Source organism: Lissotriton vulgaris, chromosome 9, assembly GCF_964263255.1.
Source record: "Lissotriton vulgaris chromosome 9, aLisVul1.2, whole genome shotgun sequence".
NCBI lineage: Eukaryota > Metazoa > Chordata > Amphibia > Caudata > Salamandridae > Lissotriton > Lissotriton vulgaris.
The window spans coordinates 1140418602-1140439118 of record NC_141697.1 but is presented as its reverse complement, the minus strand read 5'-3'; the positions used below and the strand labels follow the sequence as shown (position 1 = coordinate 1140439118).

Below are 20517 nucleotides of genomic sequence, written 5' to 3'. Positions count from 1 at the left end.
CGTGCAACAAGACAAAGGACTGTATCCTCTCCACTGTCCAGTCCCTCCTCTGAGAGGGACCCCTGAATTGTCCCAACCCTTTCCTAGGGGTACTTAAGGGTTTATCTGTGGGTGGGTCAGGTGGGTCCCTAGATTCCTCATGGGACAAGTTTAAGATCACATACCACTTCAACTTCGACTGTCTGGACACTCTGGACTTCGTTTTGGGAACGGAGACTGTAACAGGGAATATTTCTACTGCTCCTGGTCTTGTTGTCCTGCTGGTTTTCTGCAGGATCTGTGCCCGTGCTCCATACATCTTCTTCACCAGGCATATGGACACCCAAGACACCTGAAGGAATCTCCCTTAGAGAGAAGGAGCCACTCCCCTGCATCTGCGGACACCAAACACAGCTAACCTGTCTGTTGATCCTGGGCTCCCACGGACTCCCAAAGGTTCAGAAGCACAGGTGGTGGTTTTGCAAATCCCTCGAGGCCTGCACTGACTTCATACTGAGTTTGAGGCCAGTATCACTCGTCGGAACTGCTGTAACAGAAACCCTGTGCACCGCGTCGACTTGCCATGGCAAAGGCTTGTCGACTCTCTACTCCAGAGTTCTCTGGGCTCTCAGGGACACTGCCTTGCCGTGAGGGGAACGGCCATCGATATTCCCACTTTGGCATCATCCAGCATGTGAAACAGGGAACTCCAGAGGCCCCTCAGCCGGGGCACCACCCGTGGCATCATCGCCCGTGACTGGAGGCACGATAAGTGTGCTGCTGCACTCCCGCACCGCGGGACGCGTGCGGTCGAAGCCCGTGCCAAGGGTGGGCCCACCTGTGCCAGTCAGAGGCCGGAGGAGGCTGGGCCACCCCCTTTGGCAGATTCCACTGGCTCCAGCGAGGCAAAGAAGATAGTGAGTAAGCCTCTTAATACCACCTTCTGCTCTAAGGACCTGGTGTTCTACACTCTCAGACAGTAATTAGCTAGACCAGACACAGTGCTGCGAGACGGAGTTGGTGATAAGCAACTATAGTACTGCTTCATCTATTGTCTGGACTGAAGTGGGCCAGCCCCACAAAGCAACCAAATACCCAGGTCTGTGGGAGAGCATGATTAAATAAGAGCCTGCTGGGTACAGTGATAATTGGCTGTAATTGTGTTGGTTGGTGTTCTCTCTCCCCCCGTCCTCCCCCAGGCCTAACTGGGTGTATGAACCAAGTGCCAGGTAGTGGAAAAATGTAGGTCCGTGTAGGAACAAAACAACTAGTGGCCCTCCACCACCCCAAACATCAATAGACAAAATGCTGCAGAGGGCCATTGGGGTGGTGAATACTGAAATTGAGCTAACGGAGCGGAGGCTGTTACTTTCACCAGATATATTAATTCAAACACCAGATCCACTATCTTCGGGATATAAGTCCCAAACACAGTCGGCCGAACCAAGCACAACACCTACTCGGGACATTCCATTAAAGAAGGTTCTGCGCAAGGGCAGACCTGCACAAACATCCCCAAAACCTGCAAATGTAAGCTAACCTCTGAGGTTGGCCCCAGGAAAAAAAAAACCTGTGGGGAGATCATGGTGGAAGCCGGGAAGAGCACAGAGTTAGAATCCGATCAGGTTAGCCATCAATCTGCTATTGTATACACTCCTTATCCACCATAGGCACGCAATTTGATGGAGGCGCTCCATGATAAAGTGAGCGCCACACTCCGAGAAGAACTAGCCCCTCTACATTAGACTAGAAAAACTCGAACAAGCAATGGCAGGTGGGGATGCAGGGCCTACCGTACATCCTAATCCCACCACCAAGAAAGCGAGGGGAGAGATTAAAATAGTCTCCAATGGGGACACTCCATCTATAACACACACAATAGAGGGAGAGCACACTATGGAGAGACTGTCCACGTTGCAAGAGGGAGGGGCAGTGAGTGGCAGAAAGAAGAGAAATAACACCCCCAGCAGCGGCCCCAGAGAGGAGAGTACTCCTATCAGTGCCAGTTGGAGCGACAATCTCCATCCCTCAATTTTGGGTGCCAATAGTAACAAGAGTAGGCGACCAGAACATGATCATAAAGTAGCAAGGAGTGTGACTGACGAAACCCACCTACCTCATAAATCTTCCCCCGAAATGTGCTTCATACGTAGTCATATTGACAGGAACCCAGTCAATTCTACCCAACGCAAATGAGACCCAACTCGAATTAAGAAACAAATGCCTGTTCTGGCTTGCTAGATACAAACACTGAGAACGCCAGAGCAGGGGAGATCGTAATGGTCCGAAGAGTAGGGTGGCTGGGAATAGGCAGGAAACCAGACGCTGGGGAGTGTGTTATCAATTTTAAAAACCCCAACACCGTTAGAAACCTACTTCACACTTCTACTAATTGCCAGAACGCTCCAACAGGAATTAGTCTCCGCTCTTTAGACTTCTTCTATTCTCAACAACACACAACTCTAATAGATAGTGCAGTACTTATTGTACATACGACAGGTCCTGGGTTTGCAGAGGAGAGGAGATGGGACATGTACAACAGGCACCCCAATTTAACATCATGGTGAAGAATAGATATGAAGGTCTAGAGGAGGTGGACTGACTGGGGGTGGGGCCTCAGGAAGGGGATAACCCTTCAACTCTGCAGCAGGCACAAAGGGCAGCATTGGAGTCTAGTGGGTCCCCTGCGGCAGGGGGGAGTAGCCCGGTTAGTGCCATATGCACTAGCTTGCCACCAGTGAGCACATAGCGAGGGAGGCCTCAGGTTTCTCCGCCCCTAGTAGCTCGGAGGGGCCTAACTAATAAAGGAGAACTCAGGGCGGCTTCTGATAGCTTACCCGGAGCTTATACAAAGGATTCTTCTGCCCTATGCGCCACCAACACTGAGGCACAGTGCAGGTCAAGAGAACAGGGTGACAGCATGCGGATCCTGTTCTGGAACCTGGCTGGACTTAAAAACAAATTATCCTGCCAGATGGGGGAAGTTTTGTGGACAACCATGACATCTGCTTATTCCAAGAGACATGGGCCAGGGATGAATATCAGAGAGTAGGCTTTGCCTCTTTCAACACCATGGCCACTACGAGGGGCAGGGGAAGACCGTCAGGTGGTTTAACCATCTGGGTGGGCACACACCTAGGCGCTAAAGCCGAGCATATGACATCTCCTACCAATGATATTCAATGTGTCCTGCTGACACTCCCCACAAAAGGTACAAAGAGCCTGTATTAACGCATACTCCAGACCTGTGAATAACAGACAGTTATTCGGGTGTCATAGATCAGTTAGGGTGCTTTATACCAACCCTGGACCCAGCAATCTTGCTGATCGTAGGAAGCGATTTTAATTATCAATTTGAGCCTCTTACTGACCCACACTTAGGCGCGCCCACTGAAGAAGACCAGCACTGGTCGATACTCGACCCACAGATGACACCGATTAAAGCTTGGTCACCACTGGCTATGCAACTCCACTCGCTCACCTTGGCCCTCCCATTGAGGGCATGAAATGGGAGTACCAAATCTGATCAGCCGGGACAGCATACGTTTAATAGAGAGGGGCAGGCCACCGTGTTTGATTATATCCTGGTGGAAACCAGATCTTGGGACAAGGTCCTAGATTTTTATGCACACCAGAGACAGGATAGCGACCATAATGCCCTGATAATGACCCTGAAAATAGGGAATATGGGCTTGTCTAACCCCCAACCAGAGAGTCCAATGAACTAGAGCTATTCAACAACACACGGAGAGTTAGATGGAGCCTTATACAGCAATCTCCTCCTAAACTGGCCAATGTATATCAGCTTGTACTACCATCTTAAGCCGAAATGTGGGAGGTAGGATGGGGCGAGCCTCATGGAGGGTCACAAGATAGGGCACGCAAAATCCACGCAAAATCCACGAGCACCTAACGGCAACATTGTTTGATGCCTTTTACCCAGTAATAAAACCAAGGGAAAATAAATGCCCCAACTGTTCCTGGTTTAACGCAAGCTGCCGGAAAGCCAAACAGGATCTTTTAGATGCAGTGAAGGCAAATGATAGGCCATTAATCAAACAGCTCAGAGCCAGGTACAAAGGGGCTATTCAAACAGAAAAGAAAAACTGGGAAGCGGATTAGTGGGAAGCCCTTAGGACTGTGTAAACGACAAAGACTTGAAAACTTTCTGGGCAATAGTGAGTTCCGAGGATAGGGATGGGAGATCTGCCTTAGAGCCGAACATAGCGCCCGAAGTTTGGGAATCACACTTCGGGGCACTGTATGTTGAGCAGAAAGAAGAGGGTGGTACTACTAACTCGCTGAGACCTTTCCAGTAGTTTCAACTAGAGGGGCTGTGGCAGATTACCATGGTCAAAGAGGAAAATGCCATCACCAAATTGCAGTCCAACAAAGCGCCAGGCTTAGATAAATTACCTGGGCATCTCTTCCGGATGGAACCAAAAATTTGGGTTCCCTACCTGTGTGCCCTATTTTTCTTTTTTTTTTTAAACCTTTATTTAACAGTCTGGTATATCACATTACATGCAGATTGGTCACATACATACAAGTTACAGTTCCTCTATCCTCTGGCAGGTGAGGTTGTACCTCACAGCGGGCATGTCACGGATGGCATAGCGTTATATCTCAATACAGTATACAATGTACAATGTACAGTGCATATCGGACCTTATACTACAAAGGGCGAGTAAATCAGCAAAAAATATCTTCGCAGTTTTCAGCACAATGTTTTGCCACCTGTTCATATTATTCATCAACACTCCCAGTGGTTCACACAATACTATAATTACAGAGAGTGATATCAGCAGTGAGCCCGCCATAGGCCATTATAGAGTGCCTGGCTATCAGTGTATACGTCACACCAGGGTGTCAAAGGCTAGTGTTCGTGAGTCATTCCCCTTGCATCATCAGTATGTAATCCCATAGCAGTGTTCCACTCACACCCCACCGTCCTGGCTATCACTTTCCGATTCTCCCTGTTGTGTCGCCTTAGACAACCAGTATAATTGCAACGGACTCCAAATGTCTTTTGGCCTACAGCTTACAGGCAACAAGTCGGCATACATGTTATGTTGCTCCTGGCAGTATATCACATCATCCATCCATTACTTGAATTTCGGAGCCCTTCCCCTCCCCCATCTGCATGCTACTCTCCTCTTCGCAAGCAATAATGCAATATCTGCAAATCTGCGGAAAGGTTTGGGTATGTCCATCGTGTATCCTAATAGCATGACCAGGGGGTCCAACGGTACTGCTCCTTCAGTCATGACCTGCAGCGCCTCATGAACCTGGGTCCAATATTCATGCACTCCCATGCAGTCCCAAGCCAGGTGAAGAAATCCCGCTCCCTCCGCTCGACATCGGACGCACCTGTCGTTGTCCGCCAATTGAAGCCTCAGTTTCCTAGCCGGCGTGTAATAGAATCTCTGCACAAATTTATAATGTAGGATTTTAAGCCTGCAACTAGATGATATGTTGGCCGTGATGTTACAGCTGTATTTCCACTGTTCGTCTGTGATGTCAGTGCCCAGATCCAGACTCCATTGCCCTCGTGCGTGGCTATCGGGAGCCTCTCGCTGCGTTCTAATGGTATTGTATAGTTTCAACACTAGGTGCCGGCCATCGGACACTAGCATAGCGTGCAGCGGCAAAACCACCCCCGGTTCATCTGGAAAGTGGGGCAGTACTTCACGCAACCCCGGTCGGAGTCTGATGTAGTAAAAGATTTCTAATGGAGAGGGTTGCACCCCTTGAAATATCTGGTCTTTAGTACGGAATGTACCCTTGAGGAACAGGTCCCCCCATGTGGCCAGCTTGATACGTTTGCACATTATCTACCTGTGTGCCCTATTTAATACCATCCTGAATGGTATGGATCCCCGGAAACCTGTCGCAGGCAGAGATAGTCCCCATACATAAAAAAGGTTGTCCTCTCCTACCTGCAAATTATAGACCCATCAGTCTAATTGACACTACCCAAAATCTGATGGGACAGGTCCTCTTGGACAGAGTGCAGGGTGGTTTAGAGGAGAAGGAGATACTAAGTCTGTGTCAGGCCAGCTTCAGAAAGAGTACATCAACCGTTGACCAGATATTCAGATTACAACAACTTTTCTGGAAAACGGTGAGTATAGAGGGTGGCAGCCTCTATCTTATATTTGTTGATCTGAAGTCGGCCTTTAACCTAGTCCCCAGGGAGAAACTCTGGAAAGTACTTCACGACCTCAGGATTCCACCATACCTCCTTGACGTGTTAGTGAGGCTACACGCAGGGAATTATGCACAAGTAAGATGTGGAAAATATGGAGAACTTTCTGCACGCTTTCCGGTCAAAAAGGGGGTACACTAGGGATGTGTGCTTGCCCTCATCCTATTTTGCCTTTACATCAATGGGCTCATTGACCATCTCAATAACACCAAAGACAACAATGCACCAAGGCTAGTCTCGGGGAAGGTGCCCGCGTTGATGTTTGCAGATGACACCTTGTTGGCCAAAACATAAACGGGTATACAATGTACCCTGGACGGCTTTGCGGATATTTGTAAAATAAGGGGCTTGGAGATCAATTTAACCAAGACCAAATGTATGGTCTTCAAACCCCCCAAAACCACCCGCCCAAATCCCTCCCTAGATAGTACTCCCTTGGAAAGAGTCTGGGTATTTGAGTAACAGGGCATCACACTAGCAGAACATCTTGAGTGGGATCCCCCAACTGGCAAAGGCAAATCTCAAGCTAACGCAGACAGTGGGTGGGTGGGGGTGGGGGTGGGGGGTAGGGGGGGGGGGGGGAAATCATGAAAATGTACAGAACCTCCGCGTTCAAGCCAGCTGCCTGTTTGTTGAAATATATAAAGCCAACATCAAGGGGGGCACTTTATATGGGGCTGAACTGTGGGGGACAATGCTCTTCCTCTAATCTGCTGAAAACAGAGAACAACTTCATGAGGCAACTTCTGGGTGTTCCTAGTAGCACCCCCTTAGTTCCCCTCCGTATGGACCTGGTCCTGCGGCCCATCGATGAAGAGATTGCCTTTAGGCCCATTGCATTTTGGCGCAGGGTATGGGTGACCCCAGAGCTGTCCTGCTACAGGGCCAAGCTCAGGGAGATCCTTTCTATCCCAACCAACTAGACAATACCGTGGCTTTCCCACATAAGGGATCTCTGTGCGAGGCTAGGTAGGCAGGACCTCTGGAAAATGCCAGAGTCAGCGTGTCCAATAATATCTAGGTTAGATCTTGTGATGCACTACAGGGAAGAATAGTAAGGGAAAGAGTTAAGAAGTGACGATAAATCACACACACCAAAGTGCAATGGTCATGATCAAGACTTAGCATTTGAATATTTGACTTAGTTTCAAGACACTATAATACTGCATCAGGCGCGGGAGGTACATAAGTATTTGCCCCACCCAACTCCTTACGAAAATGTAATGTGGACAAACTAGTCCTCGTAACTGACAAACAAGCTTGGCCTTGATAGCGTGGGTGGCAATGTTGGCCCCTGTCTCTTGCTGAGAATCCATATTGGTATATGGGGGGGGGGGCAGGGCTTTTAATGGATGTTTTATGTCTCAAATGCAAGAACCGCGTTGGAGAACCACCCTACTCACAGGGGGGTTCACCTGGAATGTCAACAGGTATAAGGGTCATAGCACATTGGGGGCAGTGTGCTCGATCTGGGACACCCAGGTTCTCCCCAGGTGTCAGGACTGTCCCTGTTGTGGACACACAGGTCACACCCCATGGAAGTATTACATTCATAGTCAACTGGTGAATCCAAGTGTAGCAGGTAGCTCCTGTAAAATAATTGGATGTTTTCTCTTGTAAAAACATTGGATGAGCCTGGGCAATTTGTTGATTTACCGGGCAATAATTGGGGTGGGAGACTGATGGGTCTGGGCATATCTTAAACACTGGGGGCAGTGTGCTATGGTCTGGGATTCCAAGGTTCTCCCCAGGTGTCATTACGATCACCGCTGTGGGGCGCTCAAGTTACACCCCATGGAAGTAATACATTGGTAGTTAACTGGCGAGTCTGTGCAGAGTAGGTTGCCCCTGTGCAATAATTGGATGTTATCTGTTGTAAAAACAACTGATGCGGCTGGGAAATTTGTTGTTTTACTGGGCAATAATTGGGGTGCCTCTCTGTAAGCAGTGGCAGTATGTGGGCAAAGCATGCATTCCCGGTGCCAAAAATGAAATGAGTTTTCTTTTAAACATACTGGTGTATCTGGGCATATCATGCATCTCATGTGCAATAGGGGAATGGGAGGTTCTGGATCAGCACATCCAGGATTGGAGTGTAACCTGTTTTCTAATTTCAGGACAATCGGATCAGGTACACAGGCACCACTCTGAGAAGGACTGGTGTGTACGGGAGCAGTAATGGACAGGGGTGCTCCGGGCTCGGTGCCTGAATGCTGTTCCTGGTTAAGTGCTCTTGGGGGGGAAAGGTGACAACCCGGTTCTGACGTCCTGTAGGGGAGAGTAGAAGCAGGGTTAAGTGTAGCGGTTGTGCATTTACCATGCCCGCTTACACATGCCCCAGTTGTGCTCAAGTACGTTATGCAACTGCTGGTTACCCCTCCGGTCATAGGTGACAGGAGGGGTAATCACAAGGGGAGATGGGCAGAAGACTGGTATGGTTTTCAATAGGGGGCTGCCCGGGGGGTCTTCTCCAGAACTTACCTGAAGGTCAGTACTTGTGTCACACTATAGGGTTGCACACAGCAGGGGAGAGGGCCTGTCCTGGTGGTCAGGGGCAATGGTATTGTCAAGTCTGGACTTCCGTAAGCACGGCTAGGGCCCGCCAGGATCATGAGGGACAATTGCCTTTGGCCCAGGGAATCCTTTTAGCGTAAGGGGGCCTGGTTCGCTTCTTTTGACCCACTGCTGTGGGATACACATGGGTCAGTTCTGTTGGGATGTATGCTACATTGGGTAGAGCCCCTTAGAGTAAGGCATGTGCAGCATGGACCTGGGGTACCCAGCTCAGGCTTGCTCCTGGGTGTAAAGTTGATGTGATGGGCCAAGGGGTGCTGCACCAAGGGGTGCTGCACCATGTGTAAATGAGATAGTCCTGAATCCAGTTTACCGGTTCTGTCTAAGACCATCATTAGCAACAGCAGCTGCTTATATGAATAACAGTATAGCCTCTTTTAGTTCGCCCAGGGTCAGCAGCTTGGCAGCCGGAAACTGAGTAGAGGAATCTTATCCGGGACGGAGCAATGTGCACTCGGCAGTCAAGCAAACTATGTGTCAACAAACCCCGGTTACACTGTTGGGAATAAATGCAAGGTTATGGGCCACACATAAATGGGCCTTTCTGTGTGCAAGGGGCGCGAGTGAGCCATTCCCAGGAGGGTGTAATTGGTCTTGACACTGCTGAAATGGAAGCAGCTCTCTTTTCAGCAACTTTTTCGCTGGCTTTCTGTGGTGCATTTAGAATGGGGGAGCTAGTGGCGAGTTCCAGACAGGAAACATCAGGAGTAGCCTTGTGCAGATGGGATGCTGTCCTGATTGGCGAGGTCATGACTCCAAGGTTGAGGAGATCTAAAACGGACCAGGAAGGGGCAAGAAAAGTGATATTGTTAAACAGGTTGGAAGTGCCAAATACTGTCCAGTGCGCCTAGTTGCGAGATACCCGGCGCTGCGCGCCCCCAAGCGAGGGGCCTCCTGATGCATGCTGATGGGAACCTTTGACCGAACACCAAGTACAGCGCATAATGGAGGTGTGTTTGGAATTCGCAAGCAACAAAGTCCAGGGCAAGCGCTTTTGCAGCCACTCCTTTGGATTAGGGGTAGCAACCACAGCTTTCCAGACAGGCTTGCCAGTGGAACTCAGAAAACAAGTGGGGCGTTGAGAGTCAAGTTGCTACAAGAATTACATACGTCCTTAAGAGGCAGATTTAGGCACAGACCTCGAATTTTGATGTGCCGTTGTTGTGCGACCAGGAGTCGGTGTAGTCATGTTTTATAGTGTTTGAAGAATTTGGTTTTACACAATGTGGAAAACATCTGCCTGGGGCGCAGGGGCCTGCTGCACATGATGAGGAGCACTTGTGCAAATTGAGCAACTTGCTGGGGACTTGTGAGTTATGGTGGTCCGATATTACCCCGAGGCGTTAGTGGCGGGCGCAAGGTCAGGGGAGGCGAGAGAGACCTCTCGCAGGCGGGTCAACAGTGCTATGCGCAAATGCACCGAGCAACGTGGATTTGGTTATAAGACAGGGGTTGAGGGTGTTTTGACGAAGATGGTATACACCTATCAGAAGTGGGGATGGCCCTCTTCCTGCTAGATTTAGCAGAAGCACTAGTAGCAGCAGGTGGTAAATAAAAGAACACTAGAAGGTGGGGGGGACTCTGGGGCAGTGGCGGCCACACCCAAAGCCATGGCGGAGTTACAGGGCGATCCAACGCTGGAAGATACGAAAGGGTATCCTCTACAGGAGCACAGTAAGGGTGCGAGAGCCAAATATCCCCAGGGATATCCTCGGTGGGATCCTGGAGGAGTGACGGCGCCCTGTTAGTCCTTCGGGCGGTTGTGGACCTGAGCAACCGGGGGTTGCCTGCAACGCTCTGCCCCCCGTAGGGGAGGAGCATGAGTAAGGTGTGGAATGGAGGTACGCCGAGGGGAGGGGGGTTAGACCTCCCCCCAATGTTGACAAAACCCCCCGGGGTTAATACCACAGGGGGTTTATGGCTCATCAGGTGGGCAGGTCGCTAGGGGTGGCCTGACCCTGGATCGCCCGTAAGAAAACCCAACATGTTGGCATAATGTTTATGCAAATAAAGCTGCAACAACTTTCTCCAACAAAACATTGTGTGGTGTCTGTTATTTGGGAAACTGTTGTGAGCGGTTTGGGGTATGGGCCGATGTTGGCACTATGACAGGCTGCCCCGGGCCACCGAAGGGGGCCACCTAAGAGGGCAGCCACCCTTAGTGACACATAATGGCACAGACCCCAAAGAGCGGTCTAGTGTTTGGGACTCAGAGTCCCCAGTGATGTCACTTCCGGCGGGGGAGGGGCTGGGCCGAAGGTATATGGCCTGGGGTTGCGGGCCTGGCGCTCCCTTTGACCCCGGACCAGCCGCATGGATGGACCCTCTCCACCCCTTGACCCGGACGAGCTGCGCTGCCCGGACGCTGTTTTCCCTCCCTACCACTAACCCGGCTGTCGGGCAGCAGGGGGGGGGGGGGGGGGAGTTATCTAATACTATTTTGCTTTGTGTTGCAGGCGGAGTTACAGGGCGATCCAACGCTGGAAGGTACAGAAGGGTACACTCTACAGGAGCACAGTAAGGGTGCAAGACCTCCCCCCCCAATATTGACAACACCCCCGGGGTTAATACCACAGGGGGTTTATGGCTCATCAGGTGGGCAGGTCGCGAGGGGCGGCCTGACCCTGGATCGCCCGTAAGATAACACAACATGTTGGCATAATGTTTATGCAAATAAAGCTGCAACAACTTTCTCCAACAAAAACATTGTGTGGTGTCTGTTATTTGGGAAACTGTTGTGAGCGGTTTGGGGTATGGGCCGATGTTGGCACTATGACCAAGCACTGCCAATGCCCGACGCTTGCACTGCCGATTGTGTGCTGTACCTATTCTGTGAGGGAGGAAAGCTTCATACTCCAGTTTCAGAAGTATTAATCACACCACTGATGTGTACCTGTCTTTGGTGCCATGAGGTGCATCTGGCTAACTATTTAGGAATAGTCTAAGCTCTAAAATACTTTTGAATCATATTTGACTTGTAATTGGTCTTTTATGGTTACATTCAAAGAGGAAAAATACTGGGATTGTAGCGATTTTGTCTGACTTGGCATAAAAACACGGGCCTAACTAATTATCACAGTTTGTTTTCTTAAAATGGCCTCAACGATTAAGGTTTACCTGCAACACAGCTTGTAAGGTTTGATCCCACATGTTTAGTCTAGTTAAGATAGTTTTGTGGATAAGTGCTTTTGTTTCAGATATCCTGTGTTCGCCCCACTGACTCCCTTTCTTTTGCGTTCACCTGAAGGCCCCTCCTCTGCTGCACCGGGGTAGAAGTAGGGTGTTGAGTTTGACTCTACCATACTCTTCCTTCCTCAGAGTAGTTCAGTCTAATCAATCGTGGTGCCCCACCACATTCCAACTGGTGAAGAGACAACTCCTGGAACAATCAATTAGCTACAAGCCATTCAAATAGTTCGGTGTTTGCTAGATCAGTAGTGCATCCAGCTCAAGACACGAGACACCACTCTACAACAACAGTACACATTGGTCACAATTCTTGTCACCATCATACGCACAATACAGCTCCGAGGCATACCGGTCTCCAAGTGTTTTCTCTTTCAGTAGTACATCCTTTCACGTTCTACTGACATAAAATATCCCATCCTTATTTGGCACATCCATTGTGAAACAGTTTGAGTAAACCTACTACACCCACACACACTTAGAATAGCATCCAATCCATACAAGTAGGAAAGCTAACCAAAACCCCGCCCACTTGAAGTCAAGCAATGGACAACTATACACCTCAGCAGAGCTAAAACTGCAGTGTCCTTCAGTACTCAGATCTACACACAATATTTACATCTTTAATTCTGTGATACCATTTCTATTAAAAAGGAGAAAGAATGAGTTATCACCAATTCATTGCTGTGCAGCTCACCACTGTGCTAGTGTTTTATGGTCTAGGCACATCAAACTTACTTTCCCTGATGTTTTAGGTATCTTTCCTCAACCTATGGTAGGTACTTTGCAGCATTTTTCTACTATTTTGCAGCTTTCACATAACCTACTGTCCCCTCCTCTTCCATGTATGGCCTGCTGCACAACTTGGCCTACTAAATAGCCTGCTTTCGCTGCCACTCCTAAACCTAGTCTTCTGAATTTCGATATGGGGTTATACTAATCTGCTCTCCTGGACTAGTCTGCCCAACATTGCTGAGAAAGAACAGGACAAATGTTGACAATATAGTTCAGACGGGAAACATCCATTAGTACGCGGACATTTCTTCGCGTACCATTACTTCGCACGCGTCAGTACACATGCGATGTAACAACGCGTCGCCTTTAGTACCCGTGCTGTTACATCGCATGCGTACTAACAACGCATGCGTAGCGGGTGGGTCCCGCTTTTGGAGGTCGTCACTGCAGCCATTTGCTCCCAGGGTCTGCTGCTGCTGCTGAGGACGTAGGAAGCAGGAAGGGGGAGAAGATTGGAACCACACATGGAAAGAGGTAAGTGGGGCTGTGTAGAGTCGTGTAGGGGCTGTGTAGGGTCGTGCAGGGTTGTGTACATGTGAAGGGTTGTACTGTTTTAGGGTGGTGTCGTGCAGGGTAGTGTTTGGGAGTAGGGACGGTTGTGTAGGTGTTGAATAGTGTACAAAGGTGTAAGGTAGTGTAGGGGGTAGTGTAAGGTTAGAGTTTAGGGTAGTGTTGCGGGGATAGTATAGTGCAGGGTAGTTTTATAGGGTTTTGGGTAGTGTCGGGATGTTGTGCAGGGTAGTGTTTCGGTGTAGGGACAGGACTGGGGTTGTGCAGAGTAGTGTAGGGGGTCGTGAAGGGTAGTGTTAGGGAGGAGGGACAGGACTGGGGGTAGGGGCAGTGTCGTGCTGGGGGTAGTGTTTTGGGGTTAGTGTAGTGTAGGGTTTTAGGGTAGTGTCCAGGGTTTTGCAGGGTAGTATTTGGGGGTAGGGACAGCACTGGTGCTAGGGGCAGGGTTGTGCTGGGGGTAGTGTTTTAGGGTCTAGGGTAGTGTAGTTTACGGTTTTAGTGTTTAGTGTAGTGTCGGGGGTTGGGATGGGTAGTGAATGAGTGTAGGGAGCGGAGTAGGGGAATGTGTATGTTAGTGCAGGGGGTAGTGTAGTGGTGTTTCAGTAGTGTAGGGTAGAGTACTGTTTTAGATGTGTAGGGTAGTGCATTTTAAATAGTGTTGTGTTTTAGACTTTAAAAAAATATATATGACATGTTATTCCGCATACCATTTTTATTACTAGGCAAGTTTTTACTTAGCATACATTAACACTTTCAAAGTAATGGTATGTGAAGTAAAAACTTGCGTAGTAAAGGTTATTGCTAAGTAATAACCGCGTAGTAATAGCATGCGAAGCAATGGCTTACGAAATAACATCTCATATTCGGTTCAGACTATCCTACATAGTCCCTACACTAGCTGACCTTACTTTACTAATAACTGAAAACCTAAACCCATAACCCCGTCTATTACCACCCAGTGGCACCAGCCAGCCCCATCCTTTTTAGTTTGGTACTCGTTATTGAAAAATCTCAGACTCGAACCCTCTGAACATTGAGTAAGCTATGCCTCTGCTCCCACCCCGCAGAACAGTCATAGCAAGTGACACTGGAAATATGCGATTGTGCGGCTGCGGCGATTATCACAACAGATTTGCTGCATAATCTGCACATTTTAACAACAAAAATTTCTACCTCAAATGGTTCAAAAGATACTAAAAATGTAGCGACACGTGTTGCCGCACAGTGAAAGGCCCTTTGCAAGGCTGGACTGATCACCTTTTCGTTGCTTATTGCTATTTGGGTATTAAACTGGTACTAATGAGGTGAATCCAATGCTCCTACAGTGTTCCAAAGAAAACAAAGTGAAATAACGTAATACTATTACAAAATGTGCCACATAATTTGGCTTTTCTTGCTGAATAATTTACTGAACCCTGATGCATAATTTGGCCCTCTCCAGCCACATAATTCTAGTGGCCCTGGCATAACAAATAACCCCCAGAGAGCAATGTTGAAACAGTACAAGTAAATGCATATTAAGTGATTAATCACCCCAAAGAGCATGTAGTCTTAATCTGGTCTGTAAACAGTGCTGTATACTATATAAAAGAAAAAAAAATAATCACATAGCTAGTTTATCAGAAGTGATACTATCAGGCAAGAAGTCAGGCTAGATAGTTCACATTGCTTATTGTGTCATATTGAAGAAATGGGGATCTCTAGTTAGCAGTAGATTGCACCCTGTCCAAGTAGGACCCTTATTCTAGTCAGGATAAGGGAGTTATACACCCAAGATAATCCAATGCTGATCCCCTTGGTAGCTTGGCATGAGCAGTCAGGCTTACCACAGAGGCACTGTGAAAAGCTTTTGCACATAAAAACACACCGAACAGTGAACCCCACACCAGTTTAGAAAAATAACCAATCTAGCTGGAGTAAAACAAGACCAAAAGGACAAAATATCCAACATACAGAAATCAAGATATTACTTTAAAAAAAGGTTTAAAACAGTTCAGTCCATAGGAAACTACGGACATGTAATTTTTATCACAAAGTAACTGGGATGCATCAAAATCAAAGACAAAAACGGGCACAGGGGAGTTGAGGTGCCGTAAAAGCAAAGTGATGCTTTGGTACCTTATTGCGCGGGGAGGAGATGCGTCAGTTCCTTACTGCAAGGGGGGTGATGCGTCGGCTCCTTACTGCGAGGGGAGGTGATGCGTCGGCTCCTTACTGCGAGGGGAGGTGATGCGTCGGCTCCTTACTGCGAGGGGAGGTGATGCGTCAGCTCCTTACTGCGAGGGGAGGTGATGCGTCGGCTCCTTACTGCGAGGGGAGGTGATGCGTCGGCTCCTTACTGCGAGGGGAGGTGATGCGTCGGCTCCTTACTGCGAGGGGAGGTGATGCGTCGGCTCCTTACTGCGAGGGGAGGTGATGCGTCGGTTTCCAGGCGCGCTACCTTGATTCCTTACTGCTGGACAACAACGAAGAACTTGGCACGAGGTGCGATGCGTCGAAAATCTGGATGAGTTTGGTTGATTTGGAAAAACAGGCGCTGCATCGATTTTCCAGCCGTGAAACAGGTGTTGCGTCAATTTCTTCAGCCACAATTTCTTTAGCGCCTGTGTTAGTATCGGAGCAGGTGCCACTGACTTCTGTGACACTGAGCTCTGGATTGGGGCTGCGGTGGTCTTTCAGCTGCACAGCAGGCAGCTGCGTCACTTCTTCACCTGCACTGCGTGATGCGTTGATTTTTCAACTGTACGGTGTTGCTGCAATGGGAAAACAAGTGCTAATGGTCGATGTGTGGATTTTCTTCAGTCCTTTTCAGCAAAACCACCTCCATTGACCCAGAACTGGAATTGGCACCACTTGGCAAGTCAGAACTCCCAGCAGAGGAGTTCAGGGCTGCTGGTGAAGCTTTTGATGGTCTTGAGATTTCTTAACAGGAGGCAAGTACACACAATCCCTTGGAGAACATGGACAAGCAGGATACAGAAAGCAAAGCCCACGGCGCTCCTGGAAGTCTCTGAGACCATTCGAGAATGTGTGGATAGGGGAGAGGAGGCCATGTTGGTCCTCCTCGACCTATCCGCCGCTTTCGATACGGTGTCACATAAGAGACTTCTAGATCGATTGGAGCAGATTGGACTGGGCGGTGTTGCCCTGTCATGGATTAGCTCCTTTCTTCAAGGACGAACTCAGAGGGTTCTTCTTAAACCGTTTCAATCTGAAGGCAAACCACTTGTATGCGGAGTCCCGCAGGGCTCGGCCTTGAGCCCATTGTTCTTTAATGTCTACCTGGCCCCGTTGGCCAAGGTGGTGGAATCTTTTGGGGTCAGGGTGATCTCTTATGCTGATGATACACAGCTTATATTTTCTTTTAGAGATCACTCTGACTCCGGCCTCACCAACTTCCGACACTGTCGGGGTGAAATATGCTCCTGGATGGCTTCTAACCATCTTCGTCTCAATACCGACAAAACTGAGGTTTTGTTTTTCAATCAAAAACAGAGCATACCATCCCCTTTGTGGTGGCCTACGGTACTTGACCCCCCCCCCTACCCCTGTTCATACCGCTCGCAACTTAGGCTTCCAGTTTGACGATACCCTCTCCTGCGGCCCCCAAATTAATAAAGTCACTGCAGCCTGCTTCTGGAAACTACGGATGATGAGAAAGGTCTTCCCCTTTCTGCCTCTAGATGCTCGTAGATCTGTTACTCAGGCTCTGATCACCTCACACCTGGACTATGCCAACAGTCTCTACGCAGGGGCCCCTCAATATCAGATTGAACGCTTACAAATCGTTCAGAACGCGGCTGTGAGGTTGATTGGCAATATTCCCTATAGGCACTCGGTCTCAATTTATCGCAAGAAGCTCCACTGGCTCCCAATAGCCAGTCGCATTAAGTTCAAGCTACTTACTCTTGCTTTTCGGGCCCTTAATGGAGCAGGACCAGAATACTTAAGAAAGAGACTAGTTCTATCCCACTCTGTCAGAACCTTACGATCTAACAATCTTCGCCTCATTGTTGTCCCACGGTTCCGCCTCTCTAGAATGGGTGGCAGAGCCTTTGCAGTCATCACGTCCAAACTATGGAACAGCCTACCGTTAGATCTCAGATTCACCCCCTCTGAAGCACTCTTTCGCAACCGTCTCAAGACCTGGTTGTTCTCATCTGCGTAGTTAGACTCCTTTTCTTTTACAGCTTACAGTCTTAGCGCCGGGACACCCCCGTTGGGGGTAGCCGTGCGCTCTACAAGTTTCATAAATAAATAAATAAATAAATAAATAAATAAATAAATAAATAAAGCCCAGTCCTTTCAGTGCCCAAGAAAAAAACAGTAGACAGTAGGCCAGCACCACACAGCAACAAGCAGAGAAGCAATTCCGCCTCATACAGCTTATCCAGCTCTTTTTCTTGGCAGATGTCAGAAGACCCCCAAGGAGTTGTGTCACCCCAGAGTCATTAAGCCAGAATTGTTCTGAACGTACGGTGTCACAGCTCCAGTACCAGTGTTTGCCTATGAAGTAGGCAAACTTCAAAAGGAAAGACTTTGTAGTGCACAAGTCCCTGCCTTTCCCTGACCTGGTTTCAGACACATACATTACAGGTGGTGGACACAGCTTATTGTGAGGAGAGGCACAGCCCCAGTCAGATGTCAGTGGCAACCCCTCCTTTAGAAAGGGGCATGCAGTGTGGCTAGTTGCACTGACTGTGTTGAATTGGTCGAGTGAGCAACGCAAGCATGAGCTTCAGGAGTAGATTGCTGCTGCAGCACACTGCTAACGTTTCAGCTGATGCTTGATTGGGGATGCTGCTTAATGCGAATCAGGCTTCATAGATTCTCTGAGCTAGGCATTTGCTGCAATGGCCTGGGGGTCCAACTGCAGTAGTTTCTGGCGGTAGCACATACCCCTAAACTGGCTACCTAGCATAGAGTCTTCTCCAGATGCGCCTAGAACTCCTTACTGTGCCTATAAATGTGAACCCATTTCTCAAACTCAAATTGGTGCATTTAAGTATCAAAAACATGCACAAGACTTGCAAGTCACCCTTGCCTCAACCACAACCCTTAAATTTTCAACTGTATTAGTTCAGTTTCATGAAACCAAGACTACAACCCCCAGAATGCGCAATTTTGTTAAAGCAAAGCATGGTCAGGACACACGTGTACCAGTGACGCACCCAGAGTAGAATACTAATCATGAGATAAAATAAAAATTAACTTGGTTTGAACGTTAGAAACTCCATGATGACCGAGGAGAGCAAGACACACTTTGCACCCTTTTCGCAAAACTCGTCTCGTCGTCAGACACCTCCAGAAGATCGAAGGAATGCCTGCTTTCTATCAGTCAAGTACTAAATGGTTTGATACGGATACCCATCAGGCCCGGACTGGCCGTTGAAGGCACCGGGCAATTCCCCCGTGGGCCGCATGGTTGGGGGCCGGTTTTGGGCCCCTGGGGCCGTTTTTGTTACAGGGCCGTTATGCTGCAAAAACGGCCCTGTAACAAAAACGGCCGAAAACCGGCATTGGCAATGAGTGCGGTCACACCCCTAAACTCACCCCCCCCACCGGGGGAGGGGCCGGCCGGCCGAGCACTTTGCCAGGGCCGGTTCTGGTTCCCAGTCCGGCCCTGATACCCATGCCCAAAATATAAGCCACCCCCTCACTACACACCATTACGGCGCCGTAACCAGCCCTGACCTTCTCATCTGCTAATCATTGTTCTACAGAAGCCAGCGGATGTACGCGACTACGTCTAAAAAACAAAGCAGACGACAGGCATCAAAAAGCCAGTAGTTGGGGGATCGTTCGAGAAACGTTTTAGGGCGGCCACACAAAACTCCGAAAGCGGGGACAGGGAGTACTTTCGGGATGAAGACCAGTGCAATGTTCTTGAATCAAATAAATTACTTTGCCTATGTCACTAAACACGCGATTCGACCGCCTCTTCTCACTTGGGTACCTACCAATACGTTGAAAAATCGCCATCTTTAAAGCAAACCACCGCTAAAAGAAATGTTCTGCTCGGAGGGTATCCTAACTCTTTTCACATAAGAAGAAGAAGAAAAAAACACCCCTCCTAGTTCTCGGTTCAAGATGGAGCACACCTGGGTAGCAAGGCACAATCACCAAACGCTCAAAGAATAGTCATTTCTGATTGGTCCAAATGGATTCCTGCTACCCAATGGGCTTGCACGGATTTTTTTTAACACCTATGTTTGGTTCCATGGTAGTTTAAGAAAAAGCTCGACAATTATGGCAGGGCACTTGGGGGTTGCTTGGAAATAAGGGCCACGAATAAATGTCAGGCTCTGTGTCTTTTCGCATTCGTCAGGTTTTCTTTCGACCACATTATATTGCAAGACTGACCACAGAGCACAAGGAAGACTGTTCTCATTTCAGTCATAAAATTCATTTTGGTACTTGTAGGGTGAAATGTGACATCATAGAGTGTTTTTCGTTTTATTATATGCTTTCTCTGTGCTTAACGAACAGCATAGATGTCAACTAGCCATACGCATGATTTTGAGTCAGACCTGCTTTTCTGCTTCCACTGGTCTGTTATAGTGCATATAACTCCAGTCCTGCCAAGCTGCTCTACTTCTGCTTTTTTCTTTGCATTCTGGGACTTGTAGTCTTGTTTATTCCATTATAAACCAGTACTATCAAATCACAAGAAGCAAAAAAGGCGACTGGAATAGACATTCATGCATAAACATAGGGAAACTTGGCAGCTATGTAAGTCCAGGCAAGCTTAGTGCTTTTGGTTATAAAAAAACACAGTACTAGTTGATATGTCCCATTGAGCAGCTATGCAGATACCCATGGTGTATCTAAGCCTAGTTGTTTCTATGTTACATGTAGTCGTATATAAGACATCTAGCATGAATACCTACATTAAAAAAACACATAAGACCTGGCAAGATCCTCAGGCCAAGAGAGGATTTCACATCACCCGGGGCACCATGTTTACAGTGATAGTCTAGCAATTAACAAATCAGTTTTGGTCATGACTCCTTCAAATTGAACTGATTGGCCAAACACACTCGAAAACAAAGATTTGCAAAAGGAAAGCCCAGGACTGGGAACATTGGAAACGTTCGTTCTGGAAAATTTAGCATAACCCAAAAAAATATATACAAACTACACATTTTCGATCATTGACATTTAAAAATCTCTCGCACTAGCATGACACAAGCTTTAGATTTGATTATGACACAGAGGGGAAGATCACACCCTTTCTTTACTAGACATATCTGGCAGCAGAAAGG

The 20517-nt window shown here is 48.3% G+C and overlaps 1 protein-coding gene across 1 annotated transcript in view; it reads right to left on the bottom strand.

Annotated features, from left to right (window-relative positions):
- Positions 1-19332, bottom strand: part of LOC147692921 (uncharacterized) — a 111401-nt gene extending 92069 nt beyond the window's left edge. The window contains exon 1 of the mRNA XM_086939175.1: positions 19213-19332. Within this exon, the coding sequence (XP_086795301.1) occupies positions 19213-19234 (22 nt within the window). The 5' untranslated portion in view covers positions 19235-19332. The remainder of the gene's footprint in view (positions 1-19212) is intronic.
- Between the last annotated feature and the right edge of the window lie 1185 nt (positions 19333-20517).